Raw genomic sequence first — 16,538 nt, 5'->3', positions numbered from 1 at the left:
TCTCTATTTCTGATTTATGGATACTCTGCACTTCTCTGCCTTACCCACTGATCAGCTCCCTGCCACTGTGCTGCCTGAGCAGACCTATCAAATTGCTGCTGATGCTCCTGCTAATGCCACATGTGGAATGTGCTGCAGCAGTAGCCCGTGCCTGCTGGATGGGAACAGGTTTGACTTTGTCCAGTGAGCAGCACTTTCTAATCAAAACTATCTTTTAAATTTTAAGGGTCTGATTACAGGGAGGTAACTTTATTATAATTTCTGTCTCCTGCTGGGCAGTGTACTGGTGGAACATCACCTTTCCTTTTCCATACTTAGCAGCTTAGAATGTTTCATGGTTGGGTTTTAGTTTGTTGGTTGGTTTGGGGGGTTTTTTGGGTGGTGTTTTTTTTTTTCCCCTGAGCTTTCTCACTTTCATTGCCTGGAGCAGAGCTGCACCTGCACAGTCTTTGCCTGGCACACTGACTCGAGTTGCTAACACCTTCCCTCTCTGTGCAACAAGCATGCCTTCATCTAGGCAGGACTTTTCTCTATGCTGTGTGGGAGCTGGGTAGGCTGTACATCAAGACATATTTAATTTCTTGTTTTAATTTGTTTGATCTTCTGGAAAGCTGCCTGCAAGGGACAGCTCTCTGAACAGTCCATTTACGGAAATTGTTTTCCTCTGTGGGCTGCAGGGCCCAAGCCAGGCAAGTATTCACACTTTGACTTAGGTGTGGCTTTCAGGGACACATGTGGCTTTCAGAACACGTGGTTTTCAAGGCCACTCCCATAAAGAATAATGGAATACATGTCTCATTTTCAAGAGGAGGGTGGCTAAAATAATCAAAACATGTGAGCAGGGGCTTTGAGTCTCATCCTGGAGGTACCACACCAGGTTAGTGATCTGCTTTTGTTTTGGGGGCAGAACTGACACTTCCTGTCTGTAAAACCCAGGGCACTTTTGGACAATTGTGAAAAGTGTGTCTTCTATGTCTCAGCCTAGTTTGGAGACTTTTATTCTTAGGTCTCATAGCTTACCACAGCTGTAGCTATGGATTAATTTCTAAACTGCTGCTTCTGGAGAGCAAGGGGAGGGATTATGTTGGATCAAGATGACTGCCGAGCAGCAGCAGAAAGTGGCAGCAGTGGCCTGCGTTTGAGAAGTAGAGAGGGGCAGTTTCCTCATGCAAAGCACCATGTGCCTCTTGATTCGAGGTCTAAAAGGCAAGAAAGTTATTTATCATGTTTGTCCTGCCCTTTAGACACTTCTACTGCTCTGATTGTTTTCACTAATTGTCTGCACTGTGAATGGCAGTTTCAAACAGCTGTGCAGTTGCATTATATTGGTTAGGGGTACCTCTGCCACAGGGCCTCAGGACAACACATATGCTCCTATTAGTGTCAGGATCCTGCTCTGACTCTTAATCATCAGGCTCCACTGATTACAGAGGTCTTTCACAGCGACCTCTTTGTCTTTTAAGTTTTTGTGTCACACTTTCCTATCTGGGTCTTTCTGCTTTTCTTGCAGGATCTACAGGACAGATGGAGGGTGCTTTGGTGCACCTGAAGTAAGAAAATGCCTCATAGCCCTTGCCAGATGAGCAAAACCCAGTTAATTATTGCCAGGTAAGAAAAGGAATAGTGTGGATGCAAGAGCAGACAGCACCCTGCTGTGGCTGAGGGGTCTCAGCTGGAAGGAGTGAGGATGGGAGAGCAAGGCTGGCTTCACCTGCCACCTGCAGCTGTGCAGGACTCCTGCAAAGGCTGCCTGGTGAGTTTCTGAATCACCATGTCCTGGCTCTGCCATCCTTCCATTGAATGTCTCTGGCTTCTAGAACTGCCATGGCTGCAGAATCCTGTGTGTGACCTCTTGATCCACCTGTGATGTTCCAAATTTTGTATCGCTTTGGGCAGACATACAACTCTGAACCCAACCTTTATCTCTACCCAGCCTACTGGTTTTGGTAAGTACCTCTGACACATAGTTTAACTCAGTTTTTCCACACAGCCTTAAAGCTGTCCAGAACAAGAATATTATTTCTGTGCTTGCTGGCTCTGCTGCCAGAGTCTGATCATCACAGTGTGAGAGCAGATGCCAACACAAGTCATTTATCCAGCTGGGAGTATGCAAGATAAGGGGACAAGTTGCAACCAGTGAGAACTCACTGTTGCTTCAGGGAAAGAGGTGTTCTTGCCAGTGAATAATACAGCAGTCACTGACTGTCCCATTTGGAATTCTGTGCCCTGAACTCCTTAGATTTACACATAAAGGCTATTTATAGCTGCAGCTAAGACTTTTGGGGCACAAGGTCTTGAAGAGCTGTACTGAAGAGCTATTCTCTGATCTTTTTCAGGCCACTCCCATAAAGAATATTCTATCCTTTATATAGTTTTAATTAAGTATATAAATATATACTTTACCTTTGAGTCCCAAAATGTGTTATCAGCTTTTAGCTATAAATAACCACAAGAGAATCACCTGCTTTCTGCTTTTAATCCATAAAATGCCTGATTTCCACAAGCAACAGCAGCACCAACAGCCTCTTCTGCCACTTTGGTGTCTCTTGAGCATTTCACACCCAAGTGCTGACTAAAGAAACATTCACATGTTATGAGCCAGTGTGCAGCAGTTCTGCTTCTGTACAGTAATGCTTTTGTAATCCTTCAACTTCTACTTGTGGCTTACAATTTTATTCTTAGTTTAGCAGCTTTGAGCCAAGATCCTGACTCTCAGAAGAGCTGAAACTTCTGTAACTCTTTTTCATCTAAATTGTGCCTTCCCCAGTTACCCTCCCCCAAACCTGTACAGACATTAAGTACATCAGTTGCAGAATCGTGGAGAAACAGATAATTGAATATTCACACATGCAGAAACAACCCAGGCAGAATGTGGAACAATGTGGAAACAAGCGCGAAAAGAGGCGGCATCTGTTTATTGAAAATTAAAATGTAGAATAAATTAAGAGGGCAAGGTTAAAACACTTCATCTGCAGGCAGAGTTTCTAGGAGAGAAAGACTGCAGGAAGTTTAGCACATAGACTGTGTATAAAGGACTTATGCAGTTCTATTTTTGCAAAATGAGGGTTCCCCCCCCTCTCAAGCACACGTTATAAAGGGATAAAGTGTCCACATAAAGAATGGTTTTCCAATGGAGATATTTATATATAGCAGTTTCACAGCAATGCCAGAATTAAAATGCTTAAAATGTTAATGTTGCAATGCTTCAAGTACTGAAGAACAGAGTAAGTATTTTTAGCAATACCCTCAATTCATGTAAGCAAATGCTGTGCTAATTTTTCCACCAGTGCCTATACAGGTCATGCTGGGCCTTTCTAAAACAAATAATGAATTTAGCAAATTTGCATTTTTAATGCCTGTTTTGGTGTCATTCTGCAAGGAGAAGGGTAGAGCCAAGATAGTGTTTGATGGACTTACAAATGCAGTGAATTTGGTTGTAATATGGAATTACTCTGCTGGCATTTCCAAAAGCCTGTAAAGATACCACCTCTATGAATAGAGGATCTGAGCTTTTACTTTTTTATTGTTATTGTTGTTGTTCTGTACATACCTTTGCACTTTGTACATTAAGCTTGCAAAAGGTTTACCACTTTAAAGCTGCTCAAGTAGACAAAAGCCATATCCTAGTCATTCATCATAAAACAAGCTTAATTATGCTAGGACATATTGACAGTGCATCAGATTTTTAATCTTCAACATAATTTTATAACCATTGCTAACAGATGGGCTGATTACACTGAATTTGAGTTTTAAGTAATAGTTAAAAAATTCTAAAATATGATTAAACTGGAAATACCCATTGCATACATAATTATCAAAAAGCTTCTGAAAGAAGGAGAACCAAACTGCAGTAAAACCTCTTTTTTGGTTTCCTGAGGGAATTATATTGCATTTAAGTACAGAGTTACCAAAGTTCCTTAGATGACCAAGCAGTTTATGCGATTGGCAGCTTGTCTTCTGTTCAGTTACAACAGATAAGCCAAGACCTTATTCGTTCCATAGGTCTGCTGCTCTATTCCAGCATAAAAGGTGTGAATTTTTCTGTTTCAGAACCCCTTTTTTATTGAAACACATACCCCGTTCTTTTTTTTTTTTTTTCCATTGAAAATGAAAGCAAAGAGTAATTTAAATTAGCATGATTCTGCTCTTCAATAACAATAACAAATGTAAAATTCTTATGAAACAGAGGGACAGCTTTGTGGGGCTAATGGAAGTCACACGTGAATTCTCAATAGGGTTTTTTTCTTTTTCATTTTATCTTGTTAAGGTTACTAAAGGAAAGATAAGCAAGACTTCCCTCTGCCTGCCATTGTTCATCATGTGCTGGACATGTGTTTCATATCACAAGGATGATAATGGGTCAGAGGTGATTGGTATCCTGAATTCTGTAATAGGGGAAGTATAAAGATTAAATACTGCCTATTTAGATCTCAATTCTACACATTGCAGAAGAGTGCTTAGTATATATTCACACATAGTCCTCTTACATCCTGGAACAGTCCTCTGGCCAAGGAGATCAGTGTGGAAAATTCTGGCAAGGCTCATTATGGCTCTATTTCAGACAGGTCTCCCATCACCAGTATCAGCCTTTCCAAATGAAAGAACACTCTGGTCACCAGGGCACCAGGGTCAGGGCAAGAAAAAGCATACTGAATGAAAGGTTTTGTTAAAACTCCACTGACAAACAGTGATTCTATATTTACAAGGAATTAATTAAGATGTCTGCTAGTTTTGGCTGGGGTGGAGTTAATGTTCTTCACAGTGGCTGGTATGGGGCTGTGTTTTGGATTTGGTTGAACACAAGGTTGATGATATAGAGGTTTTTGTTATTGCTGAGCAGGGCTCACACAGAGCAAGGGCCTTTCCTGTTTCTTGTACTGCCATGCTGGAGCGGAGGCACAGCAGGAACAGGTGACCCAAACTGACTAAGGAGACATTCCAGACCATGTGGCATCATACTCAGTACATAAAGTGGGAAAGATGGAAGAGACATTTGGAGTAATGGCGGATGGCGTTGATCTTCCCATGTTACACTGTTCTGGAGATGGCTGAACACCTGCCTGCCCTGGGGAAGCAGTGAATTCATTCCTTGCTTTGCTTTATTTGCATGCTACTCCTATTTACAGCTTTTGCCTTCTCCATTAAACTGACTTTGTCTCAACCAAGGAGTTTCCTACCTTTTACCCTTTTAATTCTCTTGTTGATCCCACTTGCTGGGGAGCAGATCTGTGGGGCTTAGCAGCTGGCTGGGGTTAAACCATCACAACATTCAAAATAGCTTAATACCACCAACTTTTCATAATCTAGATGGGCTTGAAGGATGAAATTTCTCTGAATTAGGTATTCTAGCTCCAATTTTATTTTCAGGATCTTTTTACCATCAGTTAAGGAATTTACAGATGCAGGAAATGTCAATCCATGCAAGCAGTGTTATTTTTAAACAACATACTGGGAGACGCACTTGCCCCATCCTCTGGGTAAAATGCTGCCCTAGTGCTGCAAACATACAGGCCAAAGAGCCTATAAAAGCTGAAATCAGACTGTCACTTTATGGTGATGATGCTTCACACCAAAATTGTGGCAGCACAAATCTGTCTGGAGTGGTGAGCTGTTAGCAGTCACAGTCACCTGCAGCATGGCTTGTACCTCAGTCCAACACAGTCTCTAACACTGTCATGCACCCAACACTGCTTTGCCTTTCAGCCTTTTGCTAATACTGGATGTTTCTGTGAGACAAGAGGCGCATGGTGAGCTCTGCCTACTGCAGCAGCCTGTGTGGGCACACACCAGCTGAGAAGAGGATGACAAAAGCACCCAGGCAGGGGTGGCAGCAATGCTGTTGCTGGAAGCCTTAGAGAGGACACAGAAGCCTGAATGAGCTGGGGAAAAGGAGCAGAACTGCAGCAATGTCCACCTGTCCAAATGCCAGTAGTAAGATGGGTTCTTCTTGACAAGGTAGTATTTCAGTATCTAAGCAAATACATCAACAACATCTGTAAACCCAGAGAATGGTTTGGGTTGGAAGGGTCTTTTAAAGGTCACACAGTCAAATGCCCCTACAATGGGTAGCAATCTTCAACTCAATGAGGTTGCCTACCACCTCTCTAAGCAACCTGTCCCAGTGTTTCACCACTCTTATAGTAAAAAAAAAATCTTTCATGCATCTAGTCTGAATCTACCCTCTTTTACTTTTAAACCAAACTGTTCAATGCAAAAAAAGATAGAAGGGTTTAATTTAAATAATGTTTATTGCCTTAAGCAGCCTTTATACAGACAGCATCTAATAAGACATATTTTTTTAGCTTTTCGGTTTTTTCTATATTTTAGTTAAAATCAGCATTTTTCTTCCTAACTGGTTTTGGAGTGCTGTTTTGGTGTGTGCTTGGTAGGTCAGTATAAACCAGCACTCTTCAAGTTTTCTTCTCGTTAATATTATTAGAACTATCAGTCACATCTGCAAATGTCCATACCAAATAAACAGACCAAATCAGATCACCCATTTGGCAGTGGTTGATGACTATGATGCAAAATGCCTTATTTCTGTTCACATTAACTTTGTGACAAAGAAGAATTATAATCTCCAAACTGTTTAAATTAGTTTCTCATGCGCCAGGAGCTGCTATGCGTTTACATAAAGTCCTGTTGCTTTTTCAGAAACTTCCAACCACTGCAGATAGTATTAAATATATCATTAATAACCTACTAAACACATCATTAAGTGCTTCGTGGTAATATGTTCTATCCTTTAAAATCACAGTTTTTATTTTTAGGAAGTAATATGACAGTCAGACATCTGTTCTGGGATCTACTGTGTGGTAGGACTCAAACTTTGAAGGCATCTCAATTAATTTCTCTTGGAGAGGGTTGTTTTTTATGTTTTTTAAAAAAGCTTTTCAGAAGCAGAATCCTCCTGGGATGAATAAAACTCCCAGGTATATATAAGCTTATGAAAAGCTACAATGCAAGTTCAGTAAGTCACTTTCATAATGAAAAGAACCTCCATGTTCTGCACAATTAAGTAGCCTAAAGAGGCTTTTAGTTACTGCATTATCTGAAGTGCTGATAGCCGATTTAGGCAAGAAGATTATCTAGTTCGACTTGATAAGATTACTGTAACGAAAGGGAAGCTGCTCTCAACAAGATTTTAGGGACTTTTGTGGAGCTATTAGACATAAAAAAAAATTTTCCTTCCCGTTAACATTTTAAAATTAAAATGTGAATAATTTTAAAAGTAAGAACCTGCACACCGATGTTGCCATTAATGGCAAACCCACTCCAAAGTCCAGCAGGTAATTTCAGAAATTTTCAGAAAGCTTCAAATTACGGAGCAAAATGAAAAGTGTGGATACCAAAGCCATTAATGAAGGTTTCCTGAGCACTTTAGAAAAAGTTACAGAGCTAGATCCACCCTGGAAGGACCTGTAACACAGCAAAATATTTGAAAGATCCAACTTTCCCAGCTAACAGGAATAATTACTAGCCTATCATCAAATGATGAGTATTTTAATTAGAAGTCTGTCTTCTCTTCTTTTTCCCTCCCACCTTTCACACCTAGTCTAAGTGGATAACTAATAATATCATGACTAATTAAAAGACCATTGGGACCCCTGGAAATTATAGGTCAATTTTAAGACCTATAATAGCATTGAAAAGAAATGGAATGAGAAATCTTAACCTGCCTTTTCTTATATTACCCACAAAGAAAACAGAGAGGTTTTACAATGGAATATGAAATATTGAAATGTTTTAATACAGGTGGAAGTTAAAGACAGCTATATACATTCTGTGCAACATAAACATATTAAAAATATATGCTCTCAACACAAGCTTTATCACAGTGGCACAACTCCTGGTGAATGCACTGCATTCAACAAGTTGAGTACTAGAGAGCACATGTTTTTCCCATTCTACTAAAATAATAAATAAGAAATTACAAAATTATGGTTTTCTTAACAACAGACTAAGATTTTCAAAAGTACACTATTAAGAGGGTCTCATTCAATGTGAACAAAGTTGTGAAGTTCTTTGAAATCCTATTTGTATGTTGCAATACAAGCTCTGTTCATATAGGTATTTGAATATGTAATAAATTAGCTTTCAATTCTTCTGTTGCTATTCATTAGGATAGCCAATCTTCACATGCATGACAATAATAAAATACCATAGATTTTTTTTTTTAATTAATACATAATTTCAGGAAAAAAACAACCACAAAAATTGCTGCATATATTTCCATTATAAAGATAAAGAACTTGTCTAGTGTCGCAGTCTGTAGTTTTAGGTACCAACAACGTCATAACGTCCAAGAGGAAAGGATTAATCACCAGCACACTACTGATCTGTCTCATTTTCCAGTTTTTGTATCTCATTTTGTCCAGCCTCTGCAAGGTGAGATAAGAGTCTCTTATAGGCTTCTCTGTTGGGGTGAAAAAAAACAAAACATATAATACGTTACTTTAACAATCTTGCAGATCCTAGCAGTAAAAGTGTGTAATTCCCAAACACATTGTTAAATACTGGAATATTAAAACATAGTAACTTCCCCCCACCTATTCAACTGATTTGTTTGCTATGACTCTTTAGCATGGCCAGATCAGAGGAAGAATAAGGACTGTACTGTTTCGGCTAGAAGTAAAGTAGAGCTGCTTAGAAACCTACTTGTTCAGTAAACTGCTGTGAAATACAAGTTCCTTATTTAAAAATGTGGAGTTTCCAAGGCCTAGATGATATTAGCATTCAGACTTGATGATGTTTGCTCTCTCATTTCTGCCTAAGCAATCCCTTGGACTCTGAGCACAGTGATGTGAGCCCCTCACACTTGGGTGCAGCCCAGCAGTGACTCAGATTTAGACCACCATCTTCAAACAAGGACAATGACTGTTTTAAAATAAACCTGGAATTCAGAAGGGGAACTGTCACTCAAGTGGATTTTCCAGAAGAGTGCATATGTGTTGATGAGACTTTTCACCTTAAGTTCATTCTAATACTCTCCAGCCCAGACAATGTAATTATTGTTAAAGTACTGCCTCTGACATTTAGGTCTTTTCTAATTATCTGTTTTTGTCATGAAATACTAACCTCAGCAAACAAACCTGCAGTTTTCATACTAGTTCCTTGCAATAACAACAGTGGACATCACCACTGTAAGCATTTAATGCAACTTCTGAACCTTATTTATTTTATAGATATGGATTTGCACTTTAATGTCTACAGTAATTGCACTGAATATGTTAATATCATGTTATTTAGAGTCTGGGACTGAAGAGAGAAAATCAGGTGTTCTTGAAGAGAGAAAATTAGCGTTCTTACAATAAAATGCTCATGGATCACCTCAGGCTTCTGGGTAATGGAGCACATTCTAAATACAAATTACTAACAGAAAACATCAACAACATATTAGATAATATATGTGGTTTTAAGTGATGAGGATAAAGAAAATGCAACTCTCCAGTAACCTCCAAGCCTGCATTTCAAGAAGCTCAAACAACCTGCATGCTTTCAATATTTTGTAGATAATGGGATGAATGTTACCATATTAACAGTACTTAACAAAAGAAAAACAAACAAAAATTTTAGCTATGAAACACATTATCAAAGGATGAAAAGCAGGTCATGTGGAAATCCTGCATATAATGGTACATCAGGCTGACCCTGGGAAAATTCTCTTAAATAAAAGCAAATGCAGTTGTTGGTAGTGCAAGAGTAACAAGTGAATAATACAATCACAAATGAATTAAATACATTTTTCATTAAATGGAAGATGAATACCCTCTGATTACCCTTCAGTGTCTCACAAGTTATTCTTGCACAACTCTGTCTTTTGGAATTTTTATAGCCCAGGTGCTGGTGACACACACCTCAGAACTTCCCCAGTGTAAGACATGAGTGGATCCTGTCCTTTGTGTAGTCCCAGGATGTGCAGTAATGCAAACACTGGGGCCAGTTCCTTGCCCAGACCACAGGAGAGTGATGGGCAGCCTTCCAGTGAGCAGCACTAACAGGAGGAGCCCTTTTAGCTCAGGTGCCACACCAGGCAGACCCTCCTGGAGTTTTGTAACAATACTTGCATAGGTGCTGAAAGGTCAGTGCTGCATCTGCACCCTGAGACACCACCATCCCTGCAGAGCTGCTCCCCTCCTGTGTGATTTTCTCCTAATGCCAGATGGATTCACGTGTCAGGTATTTCTGTCCTAAGCTCTTGAGGGGCAAACAGAGGGAGTGTGACACTGCTTTGCCTATCGGAGCCAGCCTTTCTTGGACACCCACAACTCTTCTAAGTTTAGATTATGAGAGAGCTCTTGATATTAAGTGGTATTTATTTTCCAAGCATCTCAGTCCATACCTGATTATACTATGATTTTCACATATGACCCATAAAGTCCTCTAAAATGGGGACTAACAGGAAAATGCTTTAGGTAAGGAATTTCTAATTCTGTTTTGCAACATAGACAACCTGGCTTCACATAAATTCTACTCTGGTCTGTGGACCCTGGCATCACAACATCCCTGGAACTCTTTAGCAAATACAGATGGCTTAAAACCAGGAAAGGCTTGAGTTAAGGGAGATTTCTGGCTGAAAACACTTAAAAATCACTCATTTTTGAGTGTCTGTCCTGCTGTCTTAATACTGCTTTCTTTCAACAGAATAAACCTCTACTATTCATTGTCAAAAAAGAATATTAAATGAAAGTCAAACCTCTGTGCAGCATTTCTTCCAAGGCCTTGTTTGCGCTCGGAATCCTTCAGAGACTGTGTGATTGTGGGGATCAGGCCAGTAACAAAAGTCTGATCCAAGACTGCCACTGTTTCCAGTATGCTGAAAACCCGGTGATCATAGACAGCAGTGTAATCCTGGATAAACTGCCTGAGGGGGATACAGGAGCATTCAGTGCAGGGTCAAAACTAGATGCAGAGAACATGCCAACAAAAAACTGAAGAGTCTAATCAGAACAAGCAATCTGGCTGCATGGCAATTTTCATATTGTTACATTGGAATATTTTAGCTGGAATACTTTCTCTAAACAAAGCCATGGGTTTAAAGCCTAATGTTAAAATTCCACACATTTATTTTCAAGTAATTTGGCAGATTTTGCTGCTGCTCTACCAGGACTGCCTTGTTTCAGAGCACTTTACTTAATAATGTGTGTGAATGCAAAACTAAACCATATATTTCTTATTTAATAAAGAACAACTGTAATATAAAAAGACTAACAAAACAAGAGTTTTAGATGCAAATTTGCAGAAACAATGTTGGCATTTCTTATGAAGCTGCCCTGGATGTTAAACAGGGCAGACCATTGGATTGGAAGCACATACACTTGCTGTCCTGGTGATCTAAGGCCTTTAAAGTTCACAGATTACATTCAAATCAAAATTAGCACCCCAGGGATGACACATCACGTGAAAGTGATGTATCACATACAGACTGGCATTCCCACAAACACACATTCTTTTTTCAGTGGGTCTCTCTCGAGGCTTTCACCTAGACCTAGCCCAACAGAGCAGCAGTGCTTATGGGTTGCAGGATGTCTTTGAGTGCCAAGTCATGCAGCTCTTCTACTGTAACCATGTGAGATACAGGATTAATTTTGCAGAGCTATGAAATAAGGATAATTTACATTATAATAATCTATTATTGTCACAGAATCAAGTAAAAAAAGCTAAGCTTGTTATATGAAGATTAGTTGCACTTCAAATTAGGCACACACATCTTTTACAGCACCATCAGCATTCCTGAGGGGTTTTTCCCATAGCAGGAGCAACACATCTCCCTACAATATGCCTCTTAAAACAGTACCTCATCCCAGAGGAAACAGGTATGTCTCTCACTTCTATTTTTCTGCTCTGGCTTTTTGGCAAAGCTGCATTCAAATCCAGTGCCAAAAGTACCATTACTAAAATACCATAAACAAGCAACAATGCAGCATCTTAGGATAATTAGTTAGTTTAAGGAAACATGTTTGCTGTCAATTGGCTTGCAGCAGCTTTGCTGCCAGTTGGCATATTTTCTGGTTACCTAAATACAGAAGTCAGCTGGGTGGCATGTTCTCCTCCTGACCCTGCTTGGCAGCCTTCTACCATGTACTGTACAATGTCTGTAGATATTTTTTTAACTGCAAAAGAAAAATCACAAGATTCACACAGAGCTCTTGAACTGACCATCTGGAGAATGTCTTTCATGAAGACAAAGATTTTTAAATGAGAAAAAAAAAAAAAAAAAAAAAAGGTTTCATCTTTGATGCAAGTGAAATGATTGTGAGAGCACTTAGATTGGCTATAAAGAACAGAATGAGTCATGGGTCTATGCAAAAGTCTTATTTTCACCACCATTATCCTTTAAACAGATTTTTAAATACACTATGGTCTTTTTAAGTTAAAGCCAAGAGATATACATTTCGAGAAAAGAGAGGTTTTATTTAAATATAAGTTCTGTTTATATTCTTTAAGCCTTCCTATTTGAGTCAAAAGAAAGACAGTCACAACATTATATCCTGCTCAAAGCTATGTGGATCTACTCCATACTTTCAGTGGTGGAGATTGTTCTGAACTGCACCCTAACTCTTTTTTTAAGGGGAAAAAAACCAAACAAACCAAACTAAAAAATCCAAAAACTTCCTCCACTATTTTCCCAAAAATTGTTTCCAAATAAATACTCAAGTTGCAAGATATGGCTCTTCCTTTATAAAAGTGGAACTGGGCTGCAAGGACTTTTCTAGAAGGGTGTGGCAGAGCCCTGTCCAGGCAGGCAGGGAGCTGGTGGCTACAAGAGCACAGGACTTCCAGCTCATTCCCCGGCACACTGCAATGTGGGGTACTCAGCTTTTAGCAGATATGCCTGTGAAGGCAAAAGGGGGAAGAAAACTGGTGATGACTGAGCCAATTTCCTAAGCATATCTTGTCCTTGAAACTATTATAGGCAAACAGTACCTTATTAGAGCAAATTAATGGGAGAAGTCAGAGGTGAATCCAAATTTTGCTTAATGACACTCCAGCAGCAAGAAATGGAAATTTTGAGCACAGGTATGTTTGTTATACCATGGTGGGATGAAGAGAGTGTTTCATTCTTTAAGAAGCTAAAAATAATGATGTTCTTGCTACAAAACAAACCATGCTAAAAGAAGAAAGAAGACTCAAAGATACCTTCAGAGAGCAACATACTACTTTTAATCAATTTATAATGCCTCTATGGGGAGAACATACACTAGTCTTAGTTGGTTTCAAAACGTTAGGTGGAAGAAAAGTTCCACAATTGCTAATGGTGGAGATTATATGGGAAGGATGGGGAAAAAGGAAATGCTTTCAGATTCCTGAGAAGCTGATTAGTTCATTAGAGGGTTAAATGAGGCAGGATTTCTCTGCCTGAGAGACAGAAGTCCCAGACCAGTTAATGAAAAAAGGCCTTGCCTAGTTTAGCTGGCCAGATTGTTTTATTCACCTCATCTGAGAGTCTTAAATACTGGGATGAAAGATGCTCAGCAGTGCAGAAATCTTGCAGGTGTGGAGAGATGTACTTAAAGCAAACAAACAGCTCACCTTGCAGCTCATTAACCAGTACCAAGCATTTCAACACGGCTGGGAGAACCAAGTCAATGTCACACAGTTCAGTGCTCTGGCTTCTCTGAAGTACTTCCAGAATGAAAGCAAGAACAGAGGCCAAGCGAGGAGGTGGAGCATGACCTTTGAACTGCAGGTAGTTTTCTCTGGGAAGACAAAGCAAGCCAGAACAAAGTCTATGATTTGGGTTTTTTTCCCCATGCAATGCAAACACCATATACCTTAAAATAACTGTGATATTTCAGCAGGAGGCCTATTACATAGATTTCTATCTTTATCTAGGCTCAAATAATGGCTTCTATTTGTCTTAGTCATAGCAATGATTCCCAGTTTGTCAGAGCACAGTGATATCTTCTGACTTCTGTTCAGAGAGGAGTGAGAAATAAGCGCCATCATAATTACAGTTAAAAACCCAAGTGTGATTATTAAAAGCTAAATACAAAGGTAGCTTCATAATATAATTGAATACATGAAGGAATCAAGATTCTAAAATCCTAAACCAACATGCATAATACAGCTGTTATTTAATTACATTATTTAGCTTTATATGCTTTTGCAAACTCATAATCATACTTGTAACAGCTCTGCTGTTACACTGGTACTGTTATTTGATTTTCGTCAATGGTATGTTTTAACAGGACAGCCAGTGACTGATTTTGTTCTGTCTGAATTAACACAAACATCTCCAATATAAAATCTGGCACAAGGATAAAAGGCAACCTGTCAATCTGCAACAAGAGTAAATTTTATCATCACACACGGAGTGTTCCAATTTTAACACCTTGATTTGTTCATTTTCCACAAAAGAATACAAGAACATGAACTACTGTTGGTTTGGCACCACAAATTAATGGAATCTGAAGACAGTAAGTTTCACAAGGTGAAAGAGAACACAGCATTTATTCATCAGTCAGCAAGAGGACTCCCAGAACCTTCAAAAAAACCTTTTAAGATATTTAATATTAGGTACTGTTATCTACTCAAACAAGGCACATATGTTGACTGAGCAATGCATCAATTAAAAACCAGCATCCTTATTAAAAACTCAGTAAAGGGTGCTTCTACAACTTTCAAATGAAACATCACTTTCAGAGCTCTGCATACTTCATTGCACTGCTGTGACTTGGCAAATGAAAGCTGTGACACCCACAGTTCTTGTATCATGTGGTCTTACTTTAATATTAGCAACTCTGAAATCTTTTGTCTCATTAATTACTCTGAAAGTTTCCCACAACTTTTTTTTTTTGTGTGTGTGTTCTTCCACTACAACAGCTCTGTGACCTGGATAATACAATCCTGATGGTGTGGTTCTCTTTCCTCTCTGCAGCAGCAGCACATTCACTGCTTTTATACAGCAAAGCAGCAAGGAAACTGCACCTATTTGTGTACAGATCCCATGACTGCCTCATGACCACCCAGCAGTTTGCAAACCAGAGTGCTGCTCAGTTCTAACACATTTCTTTCCAGATCACTAAGGAATGTTTCACAACTTAAAAATCACCAAGTGCCATTACACCTTAAGAACTTTTCACTCTCAGTCCTCATGTTCACACGTGCATGCACACATTCAAAAATAACTTTGTCATCTTATAAAGTTTGGGTATCCAAAAACATGTTAGAACTAAGATTGTGACATCTTAATTCACTCCCTTTATATGTGATAACACAGGCTTTTCTTTCAGGATTTCCAGTCATATTTACCCAAGATCAACACTGACATTCTTTTTCTGATCAACATGTATACCCACTCTTTAACAAATAAAGATCCAATTACTGTGCATATAAGCCTGTATTGGAGGGGGTCTAAATCCTTTCCCCACATGGACAAAACGTACAGATTGTTCACTATTCTGCAGTACATAAAATCAAGTGCCAGCCTCTCAGCAGCAGGAACACAGATTTGTAGCTGCTATTAACATTGTGCGAGTGGTGACAGCACAGTGAATAAATGCTGTCTCCCTGCCTCTCTGTCTTCCTCTTCCCACACCTGCAGTTTTCCATGTCCCCTGGGCAGCTGGCACACCCATGTATGCCCTCACGCCTAGAGAGCAACAAGGCCCCACATGCACAGGGAACTGTAACACCACAACTCTGTGCCCCTAAATACATCCTGCGACACACACGATTTTGTTTATTGGAGTGTAATTTTTCTAGAAAATTACTTGCTTTTCATGTGGTCTCCTGCAATATTTTTTGTTGTAGCCTAGGACCTTTATCCTTAATTACTCTCTCACAAATCTTTCCAGTTTTACTCTCCTGATATATAAACACTGTCCTTCCTTTGCGCCCTGCCCAGCAACTCCCAGGCTCTTCCAAGAGCCTCACCATCGGCTGGGAGGAAAGCAAAGCCTGAGCTCCTGAGCAATTTGTGAAATCTGGATCTGTAACCTAAGTGTTTTATACTGCACTGGTCCTTACCTTATGACATGCAAAGTTGTCTTGCGGAGACGGAGCAGCTGAGGGTCCGTGATGGAGCTGCCCAAAGCAGTGAGCAGAGGATGCTGTCCAGCACCAGCCACAGTCGGGGAGGAAGGGAGAAATCGTCCAAAATAATGTCGAATAATGCTCCCAAGGAGTTGATTTAAATAGGCACCCTGTGTCTGGGACTGACAGCATATGAAGGAGAGGCCCTGTAGAAGAAAATTTTACGAAGTGAAGAATTGAATAAATTTTTTACTAATAAAGTTGAATACATCTTTAACAACTGTAGGCTAAACACTCGCTACATCCTGTGTAAACTGCTGCCCACACAGTAACTATGCCTGACAAATAAGCATCAGTGATCTGTTTATATTCCACTGGCCCTTACCTTACCTTGCAGATATGATGATCTGCAAATGAAGACAAAGGCAGGGAAGGCTTGTAAAGGAGAGAAAAAAAATCTTTCACTAGACTAATATATTAGAAGATAAGTTTTGGGACATGCAAGCTCTCCTTCAAATTCAAAATAAAACCATGGCACTTCAGACCTGAGAAAGCTGCTG

General features: G+C 39.6%; 2 protein-coding genes across 2 annotated transcripts in view; one reads left to right on the top strand and one right to left on the bottom strand.

Moving 5' to 3' along the window:
• KLHL32 (kelch like family member 32) overlaps positions 1-1,921 on the top strand; it is a 120,393-nt gene extending 118,472 nt beyond the window's left edge. The window contains exons 11-12 of the transcript XR_014589696.1: positions 1,511-1,608; positions 1,818-1,921. The gene's annotated coding sequence lies outside the window, so the exon portion shown is untranslated. The remainder of the gene's footprint in view (positions 1-1,510; positions 1,609-1,817) is intronic.
• Positions 1,922-7,761: 5,840 nt separating this feature from the next.
• Positions 7,762-16,538, bottom strand: part of MMS22L (MMS22 like, DNA repair protein) — an 88,973-nt gene continuing 80,196 nt past the window's right edge. The window contains exons 21-25 of the mRNA XM_083858456.1: positions 15,973-16,184; positions 13,534-13,700; positions 12,017-12,113; positions 10,697-10,864; positions 7,762-8,416 (exon numbers count right to left, since the gene is read on the bottom strand). Of these exons, the coding sequence (XP_083714582.1) occupies positions 8,332-8,416; positions 10,697-10,864; positions 12,017-12,113; positions 13,534-13,700; positions 15,973-16,184 (729 nt within the window). The 3' untranslated portion in view covers positions 7,762-8,331. The remainder of the gene's footprint in view (positions 8,417-10,696; positions 10,865-12,016; positions 12,114-13,533; positions 13,701-15,972; positions 16,185-16,538) is intronic.

Source organism: Zosterops lateralis (assembly GCF_965231275.1).
Source record: "Zosterops lateralis genome assembly, chromosome: 3".
Lineage (NCBI taxonomy): Eukaryota > Metazoa > Chordata > Aves > Passeriformes > Zosteropidae > Zosterops > Zosterops lateralis.
This window is presented reverse-complemented; position numbering and strand designations above follow the sequence as displayed.